This window comes from Dendropsophus ebraccatus, chromosome 4 (assembly GCF_027789765.1).
Source record: "Dendropsophus ebraccatus isolate aDenEbr1 chromosome 4, aDenEbr1.pat, whole genome shotgun sequence".
In the NCBI taxonomy this organism is placed as follows: Eukaryota; Metazoa; Chordata; class Amphibia; order Anura; family Hylidae; genus Dendropsophus; species Dendropsophus ebraccatus.
In genome coordinates, this window is record NC_091457.1 from 152,784,674 (window position 1) to 152,809,182 (window position 24,509).

General features: G+C 41.1%; 1 protein-coding gene across 1 annotated transcript; it reads right to left on the reverse strand.

Moving 5' to 3' along the window:
- Nucleotides 1-1,623: 1,623 nt before the first annotated feature.
- AKNAD1 (AKNA domain containing 1) lies at nucleotides 1,624-23,907 on the reverse strand. Its single transcript, XM_069967970.1, has 16 exons — nucleotides 22,348-23,907; nucleotides 21,847-21,967; nucleotides 21,597-21,733; nucleotides 13,824-13,957; nucleotides 12,047-12,185; nucleotides 11,673-11,728; nucleotides 10,794-10,872; nucleotides 9,884-9,966; nucleotides 8,988-9,082; nucleotides 8,333-8,456; nucleotides 7,835-7,938; nucleotides 6,047-6,157; nucleotides 4,155-4,250; nucleotides 3,944-4,067; nucleotides 3,010-3,124; nucleotides 1,624-1,775 (listed from the first exon to the last, which is right to left on the reverse strand). The coding sequence occupies exons 1-16, from the start codon at nucleotides 23,905-23,907 to the stop codon at nucleotides 1,656-1,658; spliced, it is 3,198 nt and encodes a 1,065-aa protein (XP_069824071.1). The 3' UTR covers nucleotides 1,624-1,655.
- Nucleotides 23,908-24,509: the final 602 nt, after the last annotated feature.

A 24,509-nucleotide genomic window follows, 5' to 3' on the forward strand; every position in this document is an offset into this window, starting at 1 on the left:
AGCGTTCAGCCGAGCACTTCCCCTGACTCTCACTCTCTGTGGGGGTTTTAAATACTCGGACCCAACCAAAACTTTAAAAAAAACACTTGTGTGACGTGTCAAATGTTTTTTGGATTTTTTTTTTTTAAATACAGAGACATTTTAAATAAACTTTAATATATAGAATCCTAGAGAATCCCTTCTGTTTCTGCAGCCCTGCTGCCCTCTAGTGTCCATCTGAATACATTACAACATAAAAACATTTAGTACCACAATACAATAAAATGTTAATTTATCTCATCATAAGCCTCCAAATAAAGCCTAAGGCTATGTTCACACAACGTATTATTTATTACAAGAACAGCCGTTGTTTGTAATTAAAACAATGGCCATTTTTAGTAAAAAAACAAAATGTGTCGCATTGAAGTCAGTACAAACAGCCGCCGTTGTTCGCTACAGTCGTGGAAATAATTGACATGTCAATTATTTCCGGCAGTTCTACATTAATTTCAAAGCAATTGTTAATGCAACAACGGCCGTTGTTTTACACTCACTACTACAGCTGTTGTTTTTGAGTGCCAAACAATGGCCGTTGTGTGTCCCTTGTGTGAACATAGCCAATTCGCATACAGAAAAAAAAAATCTGCACGTTCTATTCAAATGACTTTGACCATCACAGAAACATTTAGAATCAATTTGCCCAGGAATACACATTAACACATAGTTTTCCAGGACGTATTAAAGGGATTATCCAGGATTATAGAAAACACAGATACTTTCTCTACCCCTGTCCTCAGGTTCTGTGTGGTAATACAGTTCAGCTCCATTTACTTCAATAGAATGGAGCTGTAATACCAGACCCAAACTGAGCACAGGAGAGATGCTGTTTCTGGAAGAAAGCGGCCGTGTTTTTATATGCCTGCTGGAATAACATGTATATTGAGGGCCCATTGTTTTTAATGGGAACACACTTCAGCCCACACTGGGCATAGCAGCACATACATGGGGGGAAACAATACATTGCACTTGATTCTCCTTAGAGTACCATGGATTTCCATTGGGTGACTATTATTGTGGATATGGATCCTGGCACCATCCCATTGTGAAAAATATAAAGTGCTAACAATAATGCAGGCGGGATCATGGGGAACATTCATATATCCTTATGGTGCGGTTACCAGGATTTTTGATTAGGGACCACATTAATGGTGTGTTCACACCTACAGGATCTGCAGCTGATTTTCTGCAGCAGATTTCATTTAAATAACTGAACACAGCATCAAATCTGCTGCAGATCCTGTAGGTGTGAACGCACCCTAAAGGGGTATTCCCACCTGACTGCGTTATCCTCCGTCCACAGGGTATGAAGCTGATTGGTGGGGGTCCCCATGAGACCAGTCTAGTTATAGAAGCTCTAGGTGCCAGGCAGCAGGACGGGCTGATCCTGACTTACAGTATACAAAGAGTCATCATGGTAATCAGGGACGGGGAACATCCAGCCCTCCAGCTGTTGCAAAACTACAATTCCCATCATGCCTGGACAGTCTAATCTAAAGCTTTGGCTATCCATGCATGATGGGAGTTGTAGTTCTGCAACAGCTGGAGGGGAGGAGGTTCCCCATCCCTGTAAATGATCAGCATTTCCTTAGCATGGTATATATAACGTCCCGGTCCTGTTACACGTTGTAGGAGCTGCGATTAACCAGATCTAGCGCCAGCTTCTGCACCATCCTCTCGCTGGTCTTCTGCATTTTCTGGGCTGTTCTTAAGGCATTGTCCAAGACATAATTCAAGATCTGCAGATAAACATAATAGGAGAACATTATGCACATTTTTATATATCATCATTATATGTAGGTAACAAATACTTGTAAGATTGAAGGGGTTTTCTGACTATACACTCCCTATGGCCTCCTGATTAAAGGGGAACTATCAGCAGGTTAGACAAATCTAGCCTGCTGATCGCTCCCTAGTGGGCATGGGGCACTGAGGAGGAAGGTATGTTTCTTACCGTCATCCTCGGCACTGTTCCTGTGCTGTTAGTTTTGCCTGGTAAGCAGCTAGGAGCAGTGGGGGCGTGGCTATCAACCCCCCAAGCACCAATCTGGCCTGCCCCCTCCCCCCCACATGGCGATCTGCCCTCCCCCTTAATGCTTATCCAACGACTGGCCCGCCCCTCTAATGAATATCAATGAAAGGCCCAGCCCGGATCGGTGTTCAGAGAGGCGGTAGCCATGCCCCAGTGCTCCTAACTGCTTACCGGGCACAACTAATAGCACAGGAACAGCGCTGAGGATAAAGGTAAGAGACATACCTTCACCCTCAGCGCCTCACCCTCAGCTGAAGACACAAAAATCTGTGTGTGAGCTTTCTCTCTGTCTCCCCCTCCTCCCCCCACCCTTCGGAGGCGGCTGATGTAAACAAGTCCTGGGCAGGCTTTATCTGCAACATTGTAACTTCTTAGTAATGCTGCGAGGATTAGTCACAGTGAGTTTATCAGCAACTTGACCTCAGAATAACCCTCCCAGCATTACAAAGAAGCTACAAAGTTGCAGATAAAGCTAGCCAGGGATTTTTGTGTCTTCAGCAGAAAGCAGCAGCTAAGAACTGGGGGAAGGAGACTGAATAGATAATAACAAGTAAAAAAGGAATTGTTAGTCTCCCAAGGGGCAGTAACATATCAAAAGTTATGTTTGAGATGAGTCCGACGCCCATAGAGAATGACGGCTCCATTCATTCTTTATGGGCGTCGGAGTCATCTCAGCAGCACGCGCGCTGAGCTTCAGATAGGGATATCTCCGTCCCGGGACCGGCTCCAGGAACGGGACTTGGCGAGATGGGGTAAGTATCCGGGGCTCTAGTGGGGGGTCGGGGGGGGGGGGGTGTCAGGTTCCCTTTAATCTTATAAGTTCCCTACCATTTCAGAGCTGCATAAGCTCCTGTACAGTCAGTGATCGGTGCAGTCAGTACTGCGACCTGTGTCCGTAGTTAGAAGGTTTTGGCGCACATGACCAGAAAAGAAACAATTACCTTACTATCTCTGTAATCTAGATCGTTTGGTCGGACATTCTTCCAACTTTTTCTTTGCAAGGTCGATACCGTGGAATTAGTCAACTGGGAGTGGCAGGAAGATCGGCTGCTGGACCTGAAAAACAAGCACAAAGCCGCATAGTCAGTACATGGTCATCACGTTAAAGTTCACAACACCGATATAATAGATAGTAACTGAAATACTGTGATGGATGGGCACAGACACTAGCCAAAAGATCCCATTGACCTTAAAGGGGTACTCTGGCGAAAAATGCTTTCTTTTTTAAAATCAGCTAATGTCAGAAAGCTATGCGGTTTTGCGATTTACTTCTATTAAGTAATCTCAAGTCTTCCAGTACTTATCAGCTGCTGTATGTCCTGCAGGAAGTGGTGTATTCTTTCCAATCTGACACAGTGCTCTCTGCTGCCACCTCTGTTCATGTAAGGAACTGTCACCATAGAAAACCTCTCCTGCTCTGGACAGTTCCTGACATGGACAGAGGTGGCAGCAGAGAGCACCGTGTCAGACTGGAGAGAATACACCACTTCCTGCAGGACATACAGCAGCTGATAAGGACTGGAAGACTGGAGCTTTTTAAATAGAAGTAAATTACAAATCTCTGTCACTTTCTGGCACCAGTTGATTTCATTTTTTTTTTCTTTTTGCTGAAGTACCCCTTTAATGGGGTCCATCATGTTTTCATCTGGGATCTGTTTATTCTGCATTCAGATCCTGCAACATTAATGCAACCAGTAAGTGTGAACCCAGCCCAATATACATGCATTGTTGTCTCTCTCAGTGATTGGTGGGGCGTCCTTTTCCCTGCGCCAACACTGACAGCAGGAACCAGCAGTGTTAGCAGGGATCAGAGAAGATGAGTACAGTCCTCGGGGTACCCCTTTAGGTTATGGGAACCCAAATAAAAGTGTTCACCTGCTGGATGGCACGTAGTGGCTGATGGTGCTGTGTACGGGATGCAGTCTACTGGAAGGACGACTCTGGTTCTGTACAGAGAGAGCAAGTCTGGACGGCCATGAAGATGTCTGTTTTGGGTATTCTGTGTATTATAGTAAATTTGAAAAAAAAAATAATATATATATATATATATATATATATATATATCATCACTACTGCAGAATGTTACCCTTCGTAGCGGTGTCAGGATTCAGCAGATTCCTGTGTCTCTCAGCACTAGTCGCTCTCCCATTGCTGTATCTCTTACAGAGGGAGCCGGAGGAGGCTGAAACATGGAGAAGATGGAGAAGTAAACTGTATGGCGCATAGCCTGGTAATGAATGAGCTAGGGTCCTATTAGACAAAGCAATTTTTAACGATTCACGACTAACGATAAACCATCGCAAACGAGATTGTTTATTGTTATGCTGCATTTTGACGGAACGATAATTGGCCCGATCGTACGATTAACGATTTCGAAGTAACGATTTTTTTTTTTCTATAACGATCAAAGTTTAGACGGAACGATATATCGTACGGAAAATTCGTTTTGCGATCGCTTAAGCCTATCTCGCACATAGGAAAAATCGGTGAACGACTGTTGACACGGAACGATCAGCGAACTTTTTGCAAACGACGATTTTAGAACATGTTGTAAGATCAAAATGAACGATTTCTCGCTCGTCGCTTGATTGTTTGCTGCGTTTACACGTACGATTATCGTTCGAATTTGATCGTTATCGTGCAAATTCGCACGATAATCGTTCCGTGTAAACGCAGCATTAACCTGAAATCGTTCACCATATTACACAGGACAATAATCGTTAGTTACTATCGTTACTACGATCGTTTACTCCATCTGATCCCAGCAATAGAAGGAACGATGTGCAATTACACTAAAAATTGGTGAACGAATGCGGAATTACAGCGAACGATTAACGATGATTTTAGGTTCAGATCTAAATCAATGATGAAGGACACACAAACAATTTTTCGATCGTTGCCAGCAATTACACAGGATGATTATCATTTAAATTCTAACAACATAACGATTTTTCGCACGATAATCGTCACGTGTAATAGGGCCCTTGTGGTCCGTTTAGACAGAGCGATAAATCGCCCAATCGATCGTTTAACGATTTTTCAGCAACAATTTGTTTTTATGCGTTTAGATCAAGCGATAAATCGTTTGAAAAAATCGTTTTTACTTTCATTTTAAGATCGCATAAGGCCATCTCACACACTAGGGTGAATCTGCAAAAGACTATTTAGAAGAAGCGATCTGCCAATTATCAGCGCGCAACCAGCGACGATTTGAAAACATATTAAAAGACCAAGATGAACGATTTCTCGCTCATCGCTTGATCGTTCGCTGTGTTTACACGAGCCGATTATCGCTCAAATGCCATCGTTATCGTGAAGATTTAAACAATATTCGCTTGGTGTAAACAGATCATTAAGACTAATAGAGGTGCACAGGCGAAAAATCGGCTGCAGACTTAGGGCCCTATTCCACGGGACGAATATCGTTCTCATAATCGTTAGCGATAAACGATCCAAACGATCGCTATTGCGAAAAAACTGAAATCGTTCACCCATTTACATGGAACAATAATCGTTACTTATGATCGTTCTTGCGGTCGTCTTGTCGTCGCTATTGCGTTTGTCACTACTGCGAACGACCGAACGATGTCTTATTCAATGCAAACGATTTGCGAACGAACAACGATAAAAATAGGTCCAGGTCTTATTAAACGATCAACGATTTCTCGTTCGGTCGTTAGTCGTTAACTGCTATTCAAACGAACAATTATCGTTTAGATTCGAACGATTTAACGATAATCTGAACGATAATCGTCCGGTGGAATAGGGCCCTTAGTTAGGTGAATATTTTTAAAAAATGATATCCCTATATAAGGCTGAACAGGAAACCAGCCAAAAACAACAATAACATTTTTTTTACAAAAGACAAAAGCAAAAAGTTCCCCTATTCGTGTTCACGTTTTTTTTATCAAATTTAGAATTTTGAAATGATTCTGGGAAGTAAATGTGTATTACTTGTACAATTCGAATATACTGCACCTTTATATGACTCCATCCTGTCACTTATGGAGCTCTTAGAGCTGCACCGGAACAATCCAGAATGTGAAGGCACCAACCACTCCGAGCTCACAGAATCCTGGGTGCCATTACCTAGACCGGAACAACAGGCAAGACTAATTATTACGTATTTACTGTTAAAGGGGAACTCCCTTTTTTTCAAAACAACTGGGGTCAGAAAGTTATATGGATTTTTTATTTACTTTTATATAAAAATCTTAAGTCTTCCAGTACTTATCAGCTGCTGTATGTCCTGCAGGAAGTGGTGTATTCTTTCCAGTCTGACAAAGTGCTCTCTGCTGCTACCTCTGTCCGTGTCAGGAACTGCAAATCCCCATAGAAAACCTCTCCAGCTCTGGACAGTTCCTGACACAGACAGAGGTGGCGGCAGAGAGCACTGTGTCAGATAGGAAAGAATACACCACTTCCACTTTTTTTTTTATGAAAATAAAAACACAGACACAGGCATCAAGGTATGTTCTGAATGCCTTCATTTACATCTATCCATCGATGCCTCCAGTTACACAGTCAGGGGGTAACAGAATTTGCTTTAAGGCTGTGTTCACACTGCAGAAAAGAGGTGGAAATCCCCGTTGCGAACTCACTCACTGTCTCAATGTTAAGAAAAGGGCGTAGTCCTTTAATAAGATGTTAAATGAGAAGTGCAGCGAAAATTTTTATCAAAGAATTGTATTGCCCCCCAAAAGTTATACAAATTACCAATATACACTTATTACGGGAAATGCTTATAAAGAGCTTTTTCCCTGCTCTTACTACTGCATCAAGGCTTCACTTTCTGGATAACATGGTGATGTCACTTCCTGGATAACATGGTGATGTCACTTCCTGGATAACATGGCGATGTCACTTCCTGTTTAACATGATGATGTCACTTCCTGGATAACATGGGGATGTCATTACCTGGATAAAATGGTGATGTCACTTCCTGGATAACATGGGGATGTCACTTCCTGGATAACATGGTGATGTCACTTCTTGGATAACATGGTGATGTCACTTCCTGGATAGCATGGTGATGTCACTTCCTGGATAACATAGTGATGTCACGACCCGACTCCCAGAGCTGTGTGGGCTGTGGCTGCTGGAGAGGATAATGGCAGAGGGATGCTCAGTGTCCCCCCAGTGCCCTGTGTCCCTCAGTGTCCCTCTGCCATTATCCTCTCCAGCAGCCACAGCCCGCACAGCTCTGGGAGTCAGGTCGTGACATCACCATGTTATCCAAAAAGTGACATCACTATGTTATCCAGGAAGTGACATCACCATGTTATCCAGGAAGTGACATCACCATGTTATCCAGGAAGTGACATCACCATGCTATCCAGGAAGTGACATCACCATGTTTATCCAAGAAGTGAAGCCTTGATGCAGTAGTCAGTGCAGGGAAAAAAGCCCTTTATAAGCATTTCCAGTAATAAGTGTATATTGGGGATTTGTATAACTTTTGGGGGGCAATCCAATACTTTAATAAAAAATTTCGCTGCAGGCGCTTTGAATATATATTGTTTAACCCATTAAAGACCACGCCATTTTTGTTTTTGCTATTACCAATTACCAATTTTGCCATTAGATAGTTTTTTATACTTTCTTAATAGTTTCGACATTTCGGTATAGAACAATACCAATGATGTTATCCTGTTTTTGTTTGTTTGTTTTAGTTTTTTAGACTTTTGTTCAAAAAATTGGAAAAGGGGGATGGTTTAAAGGGAAACTAAGAGCGAGTTAGACAGATGACTACCAATCACAACTTACAATTTGCCCAATCCAGATCTGCATCGTTTTCTTGAACCAAAATGGCCGTGTGTTTAGGTTTTCTGAACTTTCTTTGTGTTTTTCTCATTTCATTCTCCCGGAATCTGCATGAAACACAGAAGAACATTACAGGATCTTCTAGACAATTGGAAAATCTGCACATTAATGTACATGACCAATATGTCACCACTACTGTCTCCTTCCTATCATCAAAGACTAACCACAATGCATCATGGTCTTACATATGGTCCATGCATGGTCATAATCATAGGCTGGAAGGGGTCAGCTATTAGACCTTTCCAAGGGTCATTAAACCAAGACATGTTCCATCAAAGTGAACGTCCATCTCTGGACACCATAAAGAATTAGTCATTAGTGTAGACCATTTCCAATAAAGACCAACTGAATTGTGAATGCAGCTCTGAGGTACAATTGCAGCTGTAGTAACACAGGCTTCTGCCATGGCTTCCCTCTGTTTTAGAAGTTGCCTAATAATACCTGAGATGCGGTGAACACTTTCCATTATCTTTCTTTAGTTTTCCTATAATTTCCCCTTCGTCGAAATAATCTGAATCTTCAGCCAAAATCCAGTCTTCAAGATCCTCCACCTGAGAGAGAGAGTCTGAAAATATTTTTTACCATTAAAGGGGTTGTTCACCAAAAAAATCTTTTAAATCAGCTGGTGCCAAAAAGTGCCAGAGATTTTGAATTTACTTTTAGTAAAAAAATCTCCAGTCTTCCAGTACTTATCAGCTGCTGTATGTCCTGCAGGAAGTGGTGTATTCTTTCCAGTCTGACACAGTGCTCTCTGCTGCCACCTCTGTCCATGTCAGGAACTGTCTAGAGCTGCAGCAAATCCCCATAGAAAGCCTCTCCTGCTCTGCACAGTTCCTGACATGGACAGAGGTGGCAGCAGAGAGCACTGTGTCACACTAGAGAGAACACACCATTTCCTGCAGGACATACAGCAGCTAATAAGTACTGGAAGAAAAAAAACTTTAATAGAAGTAATTTACAAATCTCGGGCACTTGCTGTGACCAGTTGATGTGAAAGAAAAAACCTGCGGCATGAAAACTTACCCTTAATCTTTTTTTATATTGCAGCATCAGTAATACTGACCATCCCTGTACATATAATATTTTATAAACTTACTTGGCATCTCAGACTTGAAGACTTGATTACTCCGAATAAAAGGAACAATGTCACTGGAGATCACAGCAGCTCCCTTTCTGGCCGGCTGGCCGACGCTGAAAAACAATCATTCTAGATCAGGGGTAGGGAATCTTGACTCTCCAGCTGTTGTAAAACTACAACTCCCATCATGCCTGCACAGCCTTTGGCTGTCCAGGCATGATGGGAGATTTAGTTTTGCAACAGCTGGAGATACAAGGTTGCCTACCCCTGATTTAGATCATTCAGATCATCATCTTCTTTCCATCTATTTCCATGATTTAGTCCTTTTAAATGGGGACGGGTCTTCCTGTTTGCTGATATTTTCTTCATCTATTGGCTATTATTTACTATGGCTACCCTATTATTATTTCATTTCTTCACCCATCCCCTACCCTTGAAAAATTTTTCATGAACCCCTTTAAGGCTATGTTCACACTACCTGCAACAACGGCTGTAGTTTTTGCGGGGTGGAACAATACCTTAATTTCAATGGGATCCTGGCCGGAGCGTACACACATCGTATACGCTCCGGCCGGGATCCCATACGGGGCCACAAATAACTGACATGTCAGTTTACTGCGGACGGAATTCAGTGAATTCTGGCCGCAGAAAGACCTGTCAGTTCACACAGTGAAGCGAGCGGCTCCGGCCGCTCGCTTCACTGTGCGCTATGGGAAGTTTTGATGCGGGCGCACGCTAATGCACCCGCATCAGAGCTCTGCGGCCGGACGGATCATCCGGCCGGTACCTAAGTACCGGCCGCGATGATCCGGGCGCAGACCGGCTGTTCCGTGACCCGGCCGGGGTCACGGAACGGCCGGTCTGAGACGTAGTGTGAACATAGCCTAAATCCGTACAGTAATGCAGCACCTTACCTATTTACCGGGCTGTGATCACTAAGTGGGGGGTCTGGCCCATCTTCTCTGGTTCCAGTAGAAGAAGTATCAGGATGCAAACACTGACCATGGGAACAAGCAATGAATAATACATTAGAATTGTTTGTATTCCGTATATAATACATGCTGTCATATACATAGAACAGCTGCAGTGTGTAGAGAATGTAGAGAAATGATTTTATTCTCTGCTACAAGGAGTCAGTGAGGCGTTCCCAAGCTCCTGATCTGCTGCAGGCTGGAATGTCTCCTCTCTCCTCCTCCCTGGTTGATTGACACCTGGAAGCTGAGGGATGGGAGGGGGAGTAAGGAGGTGTTACAGCCTGCAGCACTTCAGGAGCTTGGGAAAACCTCTTTGACTCTTTGTGCTATAGAATAAAAGTATTTTTCTACAATCTTGAAGGACAGACAGATATATGAAAGGTACCATGTGTCTACTGGCCCTAACACCATCTAAGAGCGGGTTCACACTACGGAATTCTCGCGGACAATGTCCACGGAATTCCGTCAGCTGTCCGCCTGCACATCTGGGCGCCTTTCCGCCGGCCCCATAGACACCATTCTATGGGCCGGCGTATTCCGCTATACGCTGAAAGAAGTGTCATGTCACTTCTTTCAGCGGATCGCGGAATACGCCGGCCCATAGAATGGTGTCTATGGAGCCAGCGGAAAAGCGCGTGCCCGTGCGGGCGGACAGCTGACGGAATTCCGCGGACATTGTCCGCGAGAATTCCGTAGTGTGAACCCGCCCTAACAGTGTCAGCAGTTTGGAGCGTGAATTGCAGCTGAGAGATTCCCTTTAATAAAGAAATAAATGAATATGCACAATGGGTCCGTGCCTTGTAGAGAGAAGAGCCTGCCAATGTCAGTGAGATTCATTACACATACATACCGGCTGATGGGGACTATCAACTGCTTCCTTCTCCATGGAGTCATGCAGGATCTGGGTCTCTCTGGTGGAATTTGGAGACCTAAAAATACATTTCTGGTGAGTTCTTCTGCTATATATACTTGCATCCATGGGGAGATATGGGACTTAGATTATAAATAAATATATATCAATATCATATACTGTATATATATATATATATATATATATATATATATATATATTTCTTCTACTGGAATATCTATATATATATATATATATATATATATATATATATATATATATATATATATGTAACAGAAAGTATAAGGAGCACCGCTCGCAAATGCATACGGGTGCCAGCGGTCCTGGATCCTGACCACAGATTGTACTCAAAGAGCAAATAGATAATCCACGGCACTCACGGGGTTAAACGGTGAAAAAAGTAAGTGGTTTAATGCAGCATTCCAAAACAAGACACGACGTTTCGGTAACCTCACGTTACCATCCTCAAGTGTCACTTGAGGATGGTAACGTGAGGTTACCGAAACGTCGTGTCTTGTTTTGGAATGCTGCATTAAACCACTTACTTTTTTCACCGTTTAACCCCGTGAGTGCCGTGGATTATCTATTTGCTATATATATATATATATATATATATATATATATATATATAAAAATTTTTAAATGTATTTTCTATATATAATCTAGAAAGGCCGTATAGATCCGGTAAGCTTATCCATGTAACATGCACAGATGCATTCGCACAGGACAGCCCCTGGGGTCTATGTTAGGTCCAGGGTTGTGGTATCACAGGAGGCAAGTAGATATTTTTAATCAAGAAAATTTGTGAAATCGCAACCAATAATTTATGTGAATCTCAGGATTTGTATCTGGACTTACCAGGTTACTACATTGTCAGCATTGCTTGTGTCCAGATCCTGGATATTATCAGTTTCCTAAACATAAGAAACAATATACAATATATCAAAAGGTTAGACTTTAATGTAGCACAATATTAGATTCAAAATACGGCCGTGTTTTATACCTATTTTACAGTCATACTTTGCTGTAATTTTTATGTTTTAACTCCCATGTAATGCTCAGCTTTTACCAGCAGATGGCAGCAAACACTACATAAAGACTATAATGTATATAAGCCAGAGGAGAGAACACAGGGGTCAGTTGTCCCTTTGTATACACTCCTGCTTATAATACCGGCTATTATTATAAGGACCTGATTAAATAACTAAATTACAGTAACGTTATACGTTTACCTCTGAAGGAGACAATACATGGGCTTCACTTGAAGTAGTTGAAGTTGCAGATTCATCGTCATTCTCCTGGCTTTTATTAATTTGTTCTCGTATATCTTCCAGTAACATGCCCAGCCTGAATATCTGCCCCTCCACGTCCCTAGAAATAAAAAAAAAAAATGTACATTACATAAGCCACGTCAATAGCGCTTTAGTATATTAGAGCGAGCGGGGATAGCTGTCAATCATCACTGGCATACAGGCTGTAGCGCTGGAGACACAGACAGCTGACCCAAATGTAATGTCTATTCTAATGCATTAACATATACATCAAGGGAAGGTAAGTATCCCTATAGCTGCATGCCCTGTAGTTCCCCATATGGCCATTGGTGGCAGCAGAGGATCCGTGCTACTAAATATAGATATTTACATTATCATAAAAAAAAGTTATATTATAATGTTAATAGCATTATTAAACAAATGTAAATATATATATATATATATATATATATATATATATATATATATTGAAAACCTCCTTTTAAATATACAATGCGGGTCAGTTTCTACATGGATGTCACCATCTCCCCCACTTTGCTGGTACTGTGATATGCTGCAGATTTTCTGCGTATTATATAGAGCTGACAGATTCCCCTAAAAATAAGTATGTATATTTTTGACAAAATAATCTAAAGTCTTCCAGTACATATCAGCTGCTGTATGTCCTGCAGGAAGTGGCATATTCTTTCCAGTCGTCAGTGCTCTCTGCTGCCACCTCTGTCCATGTCAGGAACTGTCCAGAGCAGGAGAGGTTTTCTATGGGGATTTGCTGCTGCTCTGGACAGTTCCTGACATGGACAGAGGTGGCAGCAGAGAGCACTGTGTCAGACTGGAAAGAATACATCACTTCCTGCAGGACATACAGCAGCTGATAAGTACTGGAAGACTGGAGATTTTTTAAATAGAAGTAAATTACAAACCTGTATACATTTCTGAACCAGTTGATTTGAAAAGTATTTTTTTTTTGAGTACCCCTTTAATAGATAGGGATGTTATCTCATCTCTTTAAAGTTCAGTTCTAGGATTGATTCATAAAACAGATGAGTGATGTGCACATACCCCGAAAGATTTGTGAACGATTAACGATGATTTTATGGTCGGCTCCAAAGATGCCATCGACAACACACAAACTAATTTTCGTTAGTCATGTGATCGGTGCCACATGGAAAGATCATCGTTTAAATAGCGATTTTTTTGCACAATAATCTTTCCGTGTAATAGGGCCCTAAATCCTGGCAGGACTCCTAGAAGAGACAGTGAGAGTCCTGCTGACTCCGCCCACAAACAAAATGGGGGAGATTTATCAAACATGGTGTAAAGTGAAACAGGCCCAGTTGCCCCTAGCAACCAATCAGAATCCACCTTTCATTTTCCAAAGAGTCTGTGAGGAATGAAAGGTGGAATCTGATTGGTTGCTAGGGGCAACTGAGCCAGTTTCACTGTATACCATGTTTGATAAATCTCCCCCAAATGATTGGCAGTTCTTATAAGTGTGTGTATACACACAAAGCTGTCAATCATCCTCTGTGGGAGGGGTCATTGATATTATAGACCAGGGGTAGGGAACCTTGGCTCTCCGGCTGTTGCAAAACTACAACTCCCATCATGCCTGGACAGCCAAAGCTAAAGCTTTGGCTGTCCAGGCATGATGGGAGTTGTAGTTTTGCAACAGCCGGAGAGCCAAGGTTCCCTACCCTTGTTATAGAATGTAGAGAAAGTAAGAATACATGAACCATACCTCTGTATATCAAAGTCTCCTACTGTTTGGCTTCCCGTCCTGTAAACCTGAAGCTGCAGGTCGCGGTGCTTCTCCTTAGTGGACAGGTAGTCAATCTCTAAAGTCTCTAAGCAGGATTTGAGGCTCTGAAAAACCTACAGGAGACAGGAAAGGTAAAAACTGTCAGCGGAGAGACTGATGACCATGCTGTGCGAGGCTAGGCTTTCCATCTGCATGTGAAGGCCAATGGAGGTTACGGCCCACTGACTTTAAAGGGGTTGTCCAGCGAAAATCTTCCTCTTTCAAATCAACTGCTTTCAGAAAGTTATATAGATTTGTAATTTACTTCTATTTAAAAAATCTCAAGTCTTCCAGTACTTATCAGCTGCTGTATGTCCTGGAGCAAGTGGTGTATTCTTTCCAGTCTGACACAGTGCTCTCTACTGCCACCTCTGTCCATGTCAGGAACTGTCCAGAGCAGTAGCAAATCCCCATAGAAAACCTCTCCTGCTCTAGACAGTTCCTGACAGGCTGTTAGTGATTAAAGGAGAAGTCTGACAATTTATAAAGTCCGGCAGCCGGAAGGGCCAGGGAGGGAAACTAATTACAAGTACAGTTGTACCATGGTTTAAGAGTAACTTGGATTTAGAGCAATTTGCAAGAAGAGCTCACAGTTTTTCAAAATTGTAACTTGGTTTAAGAGCATTGCTTTGGTTTAAGAACTCCCTGTACTGGGTGGGAGGGGAGTGGGGGAGGGGCATGGTCTGCATAGCGGGGTCTACAGCCCTGTACTCTGACCCAGGAAGTCTCCCTTATCTTCCAAATCATAGCAGATCCACTTCAGGCTGGGGCTTACATCAGGAGACAGGACTGTGGAGGTAATTTCTCCATAGCTGTAACCCCTCTCTCCTCGGACAGAGAGCGCTGCATGTATGTGCCCACATCTGCCCTGCTCATTCCTCCATGCTCCTGCAGTCTCTGTCAGCCCTTGTGTTTCCCATCCTCTCCATTACTGTACAGTAACTTATAATATCACATATTCTGCTGTTTCTAAATGTTTGTTTCATCTCTTTTACATGTTATTCAGAATAACAAATCATTATTTTGGGGGCTGTAGAACCAATTGTCTGGATTTATATGATTTCTTAAGAGTGGATTTGGATTACAAGCGCGGTCCCGGATCGGATTATGCTCGTAATCCAAGGCACCACTGTACATCGTTTCCTGCAGGACATACAGCAGCTGATAAGTACTAGAAGACTTGATATTTTTAAACAGTTGTAATTTACAAATCCGTACAACTTTCTGATACCAGTTGATTAGCCCTGTAGCCATTCATTGCATTACAGAAGATAAATTGTACAACATGCATGGAACTCTATATTGCACTCTATAATAACGGCCTATGGCCGGCTGTGCCATTCTGCATCTACAAGTAAAAGAAAAAAGCAATATATACAAAAACTGGAGACCAACATAATTCAGGGTAAAAGCAGAAGAATGGCGCGTGTGTAAGGGAGTAAACACCGGCCGTCTCATCTATTTATACAGATTAACAACTTCTATATTTGATCTGCAAATGCAAACAAGCGACTACACGAAGGAGCCGACAGGAAACATTCTGGAAGAAGCATAAATGTTACTTTTTCCATGGCGGACATTGTGGAAATACACAAGAGCAAACCGCAGGCTATTCAGGCCGCAAATTACAGTGTAAACACAACATAGTGGCCAAAAATGGCGGCTAATGATAGAGCGTTCAGGGGGAGAAGACATCACAACCATTACTGTGAAAGGAGGAGAAGAGAAATAAATTACAGAGAGAGGCAGAAGGGCAAACAGTAAATGTGTCCTCCCAGTCTTGTGTTGGAGTTGTTTTTAGGTGCACTTACAGTATGCAGTTTTCTCACAGTCATCATGTAAAGATTAAAGTGTCAGAAAGTCATACAGATTTGTAAATTACCTCAATTAAAAAAAATCTCAAGTCTTCCAGTACTTATCAGCTGCTGTATGTCCTGCAGGAAGTGGTGTATTCTTTCCAGTCTGACACAGTGCTCTCTGCTGCCATCTCTGTCCATGTCAGGAACTGTCCAGATCAGTAGCAAATCCCCATAGAAAACCTCTTCTGCTCTGGACAGTTCCTGACATAGACTGTGTGTCAGACTAAGAAGATTACACCACTTTCTGCAGGATATACAGCAGCTGATAAGTACTGGAAGACTGGAGATTTTTTAATAGAAGTAAATTACAAATTTATGGCAGTTAATTTGAAATAAAACATTTTTATTTTTATTTTTTTTTGCTGGAGTCCCCTTTAAATGAATGGATTTTTTAATACAAGTAAATTACAAAACTGTATAACTTTCTGAAACCAGATGATTTAAAATCATCTTTTTTAAATCTGAAGTACCCCTCTACCAAGATGACAAGTAAAAAAAATTCTGAAAAGTTTTTGAACGTTTGGTCAGTAATCCACATGATAGCCCACTTGGACTTGTTAGGACAGGCTGGTGGACACCTCCCTTTCCCCTCCAGGGGATACAAACAAGCATTGTTTACTGATATCCAGAAAAAAGACTATGTTTTTCTATACATAAAGTGGCTACAGGTCTCCGTAATCCCTGCCAGTGCTTGTGTAGCTTGTCCTGTCCCGATGTTCTGTGTTGCTAAGGTGGGGGATCAATGCACACAGCCTGGAGCACTGTCTTCATCACTACACACGTCTTATTAAAGGAGCAGTCCCATACACACACGCACACTGTTTAAGGGTCTGCAACATAACTCCATAAAAGACTATGGACACAATTGAAGATCATATTTTACTCCTGTGTTGTACGTATTACAACCAAAAAGACTTCTTAATAGGTCTTTATTTAACATTTTGCTTAGTTTCTCTTCTACAGCCTCTGCATTTTACAGTACTTGCTTTGTTTTCTCTCTACACAGCCCATGTAATTCTATCTTGCAAGCGGCCTATCTATCTATCTATCTATCTATCTATCTATCTATCTATCTATCTATCTATATCCTACCAATCTCTCTATCTATCTATGTCCTATCTATCTATCTATCTATCTATCTATCTATCTATCTATATCCTACCAATCTCTCTATCTATCTCCTATCTATCTATCTATCTATCTATCTATCTATCTATCTATCTATCTATCTCCTATCTAGCTATCTTCTATATATCTCCTACCAATCTCTCTATTTATCTATCTATCTACTATCTATCTCCTATCTATCTATCTATCTATCTATCTATCTATCTACTATCTATCTCCTATCTATCTATCTCCTATCTATCTATCTATCTATCTATCTATCTATCTATCTATCTATCTATCTATATCCTACCAATCTCTCTATCTATCTATGTCCTATCTATCTATCTATCTATCTATCTATCTATCTATATCCTACCAATCTCTCTATCTATCTCCTATCTATCTATCTATCTATCTATCTATCTATCTATCTATCTATCTATCTCCTATCTAGCTATCTTCTATATATCTCCTACCAATCTCTCTATTTATCTATCTATCTACTATCTATCTCCTATCTATCTATCTATCTATCTATCTATCTATCTACTATCTATCTCCTATCTATCTATCTCCTATCTATCTATCTATCTATCTATCTCCTATCTATCTATGTCCTATCTATCTATGTCCTATCTATCTATGTCCTATCTATCATCTATCTATCTATCTATCTATCTATCTATCTATCTATCTATCTATCTATCATCTATCTATCTACCTATCTATCTATCTATCTATCTATCTATCTATCTATCTATCTATCTATCTCCTATCTATCTATGTCCTATCTATCATCTATCTATCTATCTATCTATCTACCTATCTCCTATCTATCTATCTATCTATCTACTCTATAAATCTTGAGCAGCACAACAAAAAAATCAAAAGTTGGTGCCAGCAGGTAGTCTTGACCAGGACTTCCAATTAATACTTCAAAAATCGCCCACAGCACTCAGATATTATCAAAGCAAACGTGAATTTATTTCATAGTGAATACAGCACAGCAAAAAGTCATAAGCGACGTTTCAACGACCTCCGTCGTCTTTTTCAAGCATGAAAAAGACGACGGAGGTCGTTGAAACGTCGCTTATGACTTTTTGCTGTGCTGTATTCACTATGAAATAAATTCACGTTTGCTTTGATAATATCTGAGTGCTGTGGGCGATTTTTTAAGTATCTATCTATCTATCTCCTATCTATCTCTCTATCTATCTCTCTATCTATCTCCTATCTATCTATGTCCTATCTATCTCCTATCTATCTATCTATCTATCTATTTATCTATCAATCTATCTCCTATCTGTCTATCTATCTATCTATCTATCTATCTATCTATCTATCTATCTATATATCTCCTATCTATCTATCTATCTATCTATCTATCTATCTATCTATCTATCTCCTATCTATCTATCTATCTATCTCCTATCTATCTATCTATCTATCTATCTATATATCTATCTATCTCCTATCTATCATCTATCTATCTATCATCTATCTATCTATCTATCTATCTATCTCCTATCTTCTATATATCTATCTATCTCCTATCTATCATCTATCTATCTATCTATCATCTATCTATCTATCATCTATCTATCTATCTATCTATCTATCTATCTATCTATCTCCTATCTTCTATATATCTATCTATCTCCTATCTATCTATCTATCTATCTATCTAGCCACAAGGATAGCAAGTAGCACAGCTTTATCCAAATATAGATGGGTGCCAGCCAGAGGACCTCGACCACAGGTCAACGTAATTATCCAAACAGATTCCAACAGCACTCCAAGAACTTCAGTGTTCAAACGTGTAATTTATTCACATAATGCAGCACAGCAAAATAAAGCGACGTTTCAACCGTCTCACACGGTCTTTTTCAAGCTCAGTGATTAAGTGCAATCTCTACAACTTTATACAAAAGTGCTCTATTTACAAATACATATGATAGGTGATTTACAAAGTCCATCAGATCCAGAACGGTCTGTGATTGGTGTTCTTCAGTGTCCATCAAGTATGAACTCCCCTTTTCCTTATTGGGAGAAATTAGTGTCCATCTGTGCAAAAATCTTTACAAGCCTCCGTGCTCTTAACCCATAAGTGACCAAATAAATATAAATACTTATGCTTGAAATCCACAGTGTGTGTATTTAAAGACTAAGCAGATTCCTGGCGTAAACATCTCTTAACCTTTGGATCACATCGGAGTGTGGAGCCTAGTATATTCAAGAAAAAACTGTGATTACGGTTTAAATGCATTCCTCCTGGTGTTCCCAATTCAGACACTGCTTATCTGTGCGTCTTTACGGTTATCATCTAGTATTGGGTATCAGGATCCATTAGCGTTCGACTCCCCCCGATCGCTCCAGGGGAGGTACAGCCAGCTTCACCTGTTCCACAATCGGACCTCTCCAGGTCCATAAAAGAATTTTTAGCCGCTTCAGAATCGCACCGCAGTACTAATATGTACTAATAATAGTGTATTGTGTTTTGCAGATTTTTTGTGCGGAGACTGGGAAACATACCTACCTGTTGGAATACGGAGTGAGCCTAAAAGATTTGATTATTTACATACCGGATGGTGTGACCTACTGCGGTGCGATTCTGAAGCGGCTAAAAATTCTTTTATGGACCTGGAGAGGTCCGATTGTGGAACAGGTGAAGCTGGCTGTACCTCCCCTGGAGCGATCGGGGGGAGTCGAACGCTAATGGATCCTGATACCCAATACTAGATGATAACCGTAAAGACGCACAGATAAGCAGTGTCTGAATTGGGAACACCAGGAGGAATGCATTTAAACCGTAATCACAGTTTTTTCTTGAATATACTAGGCTCCACACTCCGATGTGATCCAAAGGTTAAGAGATGTTTACGCCAGGAATCTGCTTAGTCTTTAAATACACACACTGTGGATTTCAAGCATAAGTATTTATATTTATTTGGTCACTTATGGGTTAAGAGCACGGAGGCTTGTAAAGATTTTTTGCACAGATGGACACTAATTTCTCCCAATAAGGAAAAGGGGAGTTCATACTTGATGGACACTGAAGAACACCAATCACAGACCGTTCTGGATCTGATGGACTTTGTAAATCACCTATCATATGTATTTGTAAATAGAGCACTTTTGTATAAAGTTGTAGAGATTGCACTTAATCACTGAGCTTGAAAAAGACCGTGTGAGACGGTTGAAACGTCGCTTTATTTTGCTGTGCTGCATTATGTGAATAAATTACACGTTTGAACACTGAAGTTCTTGGAGTGCTGTTGGAATCTGTTTGGATATCTATCTATCTATCTATCTATCTATCTATCTATCTATCTATCTATCTATCTATCCATCTATCTTCTATCTATCTCCTATCTATCTGATCACATTCTTTGCATAGTTCAGTTATAAAGTTCTGTATCAAGATCAAACAAGGAGCGTGCCCACCATCCCTAAAGGAAGTATGTGTTTACCAAATACAAGAAATGTTAAATAGAATTTGGAAGGGAAATGGATTCTCCCAAGGACAGATAAGAGTTCATAGAGAAACACTACAATAAGCTGAATAACTACAATACAAAGCAAAACCACCGCAAACCAAAGCATGCCAGTGTTTACCGAGAGCTCTTCCTCTCTAGGCAATGACTTCTTAAGAAGACTATGAGAAAAGCTTTCCACCTGCCAAGAAAACAATTATTTTGTTTCTGCATTTTTATCACCAAAAATTTGTTTTAGGTGAATTCCTTCCATTTCTATGAGTTTAATGATTTAGACAAGATGTGAAAAATATACTGTCGAAAATGTAGGCTGCCTGCACAGTGGGGTCTAACTACTATATAGAGGCTTCGCAGAAAGAACTAACTACTATATAGGGGCTTTACAGAGAGGCCTAACTACTATATAGGGGCTGCACAGAGAGGCCTAACTACTATATAGGGGCTTCACAGAGAGGCCTAACTACTATATAGGGGCTTCGCAGAGAGGCCTAACTACTATATAGGGGCTGCACAGAGAGGCCTAACTACTATATAGGGGCTGCACAGAGAGGCCTAACTACTATATAGGGGCTTCACAGACAGGCCTAACTACTATATAGAAGCTGCACAGAGAGGTATAACTACTATATAGGGGCTGCACAGAGAGGTATAACTACTATATAGGGGCTGCACAGAGAGGTCTAACTACTATATAGGGGATGCATAGAGAGATCTAACTACTATATAGGGGCTGCACAGAGAGGTATAACTACTATATAAGGGCTGCACAGGGAGGTCTAACTACTATGTGGGGACAACAATGGGGCATAACTACTATATAAAACCTATCTTTTGGGTCTGTTCAAAGTGGCACTTGTTAGCAAGTACAGTGCCTGCAAAAAAAAAAAATACTCATTAGGGAATATCACAGGGATATACACAGGGATGCCAAAAAGAGTAAAAGCCAAGGGTCTCCACCACCCCAAGGCCTGTGTCAACTTCCAAACAGGCTCTGATACTTGGCTTAAAAACCTACATGCTGCGCAGTTATATGATGGGGGATGAGTGACCAGGAAGAGGAGAGAAACAGCGCTCGTTTACAGGTATTATCGGGCCCCCATCAGCCCGTGTAGTACCACCCTTAGTCCTGCTCCTCATATACATACACAGCACAGCCCATCCTGAAAAGTCATCGGAAATGATAGATACACTTTAATGGGACATCACTATTCCTATGAGAGCAGACAGAAGTAACAATATGTGACTATTACTTTGGTTCTCAGTGCTTGGGATTGTTCCATCAGCAGTCCGGTCATCTTGTCTCCCTCTGTCTGTACTCGTGCCATCTCCAAGTTCTGTGGCTGCTCAGTGGCGGCTTCTTTGGAACCAAATCTATCAAAACGATCATCTGCAAAGTGACCAGAATTAGTCAATTGTTTGTAAAACCAACGACTAACCATGTAGCGATTGGAGCTGCAGTTACACATGGCCATTCCCCTTTAAGAAATGGTTATACAGTACCTCGAAGTCCACTGGAAACAACTTCTCTTGTGTTCGGTACTTGGGCATTTGAAGGAAGACATCCCAAAGCTGGGGGAGACACAGTCTTGGCTTTGCTATTAAAATCATAATCTACTAAAACCTTAAAGAAAAAGAAAAAACTGTTATTGTAAATAATTTTTGCTTGAGCCCATTTCACAAATCTGAGAAGCCAAGAGGGCTCGCCCAATCTGGTTATAAGGACGTAAGGATTTCAACATGTCTAATCCATAATTGTTTGTGTGGCCCTCAGCTGTCAGCCCCACATCTTCTATTACGCAGGGAGATGTGCAGCTGACAGCTGAATATTATCATTTTAGGATAAATAGATATATAGGTATCCCAGGCTGGTTTACATTCACTTACTGTAGATTTACCAACCACATCTGCCTATTTCTGACCTGTTTCTTTTTTTTCTCTTATCCTGGATAACCCCCTTAAGTACACTTCTTGAACATTACACTAGGATCATTGCACACTCACCTGTTCACGCCATTGGTCTAAAAACGTATCTTCTTTCACTAGTCCTGGTTGCATGGAATCAAGGATATCTTGGATAAGAAATGATTGTCCTATTAGATTGGTAGAAGTTGCTGCTTTCTTTACCGTAGGATTTGGCTTAGCCACATTGTCACCTTTAGGGATTTTCACTTTTGGGGCGACTTTGGAAAAATCAGGAAGTTTGTAATGAACCTGTCCCTGGCCGTATTTCATTTCATATGAGGGTCGTCTGTGTGGGTCATAAGCTGGTGACTTACTCTCCTTGTTCTCTTCATCAGTAGGACACTCTTCTTCTTCCACGTTCTCCTGTATAACCTCACGTCCATTGTCTTCATCAGTAGGGCACTCATCTTCTTCCATGTTCTCCTGTATAACTTCACGTCCATTGTCTTCATCAGGAAGAAACTCATCCTCTTCCACGTTCTTCTGTATAAGCTCAGGTTCATTGTCTTCATCAGTAGGACACTCTTCTTCTTCCACCTTCTCCTGTATAAGGTCACGTCCGTCATCATTATCAGTAGCATTCTCATCTTCTTCCACATTCTCCTGTAGAAGCTCACGTCCGTTGACTTTATCAGTAGGAAACTCATCTTCAATGTTCTCCTGTATAAGCTCACGTCCATTGTCTTCATCAGTAGGATACTCATCTTCTTCCACCTTCTCCTGTATAAGTTCACGTCCAATGTCTTCATAAGTAGGACACTCATCTTCTTCCATGTTCTTCTGTATAAGTTTACGTCCGTTGTCTTTATCAGTAGGATACTCATCTTCTTCAACATTTTCCTGTATAAGCTCCCGTCCATTGTCTTCATCAGGAGTAAACTCATCCTCTTCTACGTTCTCCTGTACAAGCTCCCATCCATTGTCTTCATTGTTCCCTTTTTCATCCATATCGGAATTGGACTCGTTGGTCATGCTTTCTCTTCTATACATTTCCAAGTATTCCTCTTTAAATGCCTCTTCTCTTTCTTCTTCTTCATCATCATCGTAAAGACATCCGTTAAGTTTGACGTCACTGCTTTCTTCTTCTGCTTCCTCAAAGCTTTCGACCATGGATATTTCTGGCATCGTCTCGTAATGGATAAATTCACAAGGATTGATGAGATTCTCTTTAGTGATGTGACGTAGAAGAACATCCGGGATTATTGTCGGGTTAGGAAATAACTTTTCCCGCTCTGTCTCTTCTTCGTCCTGAGTTATAGGTTTGGAAATTGTCTCAGACAAGCTGAACAAGTCGCTGCTATCCAGGGAGTAAAGAGCCTCATCATTGGTGGTGGATTGTATCGTAGTAGATTGTATTGGGCTATTACCAGGTTGACTTTTCTCAATACTAATCAGGGCCTGATGGAGATCATAAGGGTTGCTTGTCTTGTCTACTTCATCTTCCTGTAAACTTGGAACCAGATAGCACTCAAGGATTCCATCATACGGCAGGTCTTCCTGTTCATCGTCAGTAGTATCACTGGCCTGATGACCCAGTGAATCTCTGCGTTCGCCCGACGGCTTTTGAGAAACATTGCTATCTTCTTCAGAATCCTCCATCAGGGAGTGCGCTATTTTTTGAAAATTTTACCCTGAAAAAAACAAACACAAGACTACTTATACAATGTCACCGTCCTCTTTTGAAGTATACATGAGGTTGACCTAAAAACTTTTCAGCAGAGAGTTAACTGCTATTGAAAGGGATGGTCACATTTGCAAAATGACTTTATTAGGCTTTAGGATTGTAAAATTAAAGGGGTTACCCAGCGTTAGAAAAACATGGCCACTTTCTTTCAGAGACAGCACCACTCTTGTCTCCAGTTCAGGTGTGGTTTGCAATTAATCTCCATTCACTTCAAGTTGCTAAACCCCATCCAGACTGGAGACAAGAGTGGTGCTGTCTCTGGAATAAAGTGGCCATGTTTTTCTAATGCTGGATAAACCCTTTAAGGGGAAATATCAAGTACTTCTGCAAATATATATATATTTTTTTTACATTGAATGAAGGAGCAACACAAACCCTCTGCTTACACCAGTGGCTACATTGGGAACTGCAGAGCTGCTAAAGCTTTGGGTCATATCACTATTGCTGCTGCATGCAGACACTAAGCCTGTCTACTGTATATAATCCATGTTACCATTATATCAGACATTACACTTGG

Bases quoted from the DNA above. Each gene is read 5' to 3' on its own strand.
- AKNAD1 (XM_069967970.1), bottom strand. From the start codon at position 23,907: ATGGAGGATTCTGAAGAAGATAGCAATGTTTCTCAAAAGCCGTCGGGC. The intron at 11,729-12,046 runs GTAAACGTATAA...TCTTATGTTTAG, and splicing joins ATGTATTGTCTCCTTCAGAG to GAAACTGATAATATCCAGGA. The intron at 10,873-11,672 runs GTAAGTCCAGAT...ATGTATTTTTAG, and splicing joins GCTGACAATGTAGTAACCTG to GTCTCCAAATTCCACCAGAG.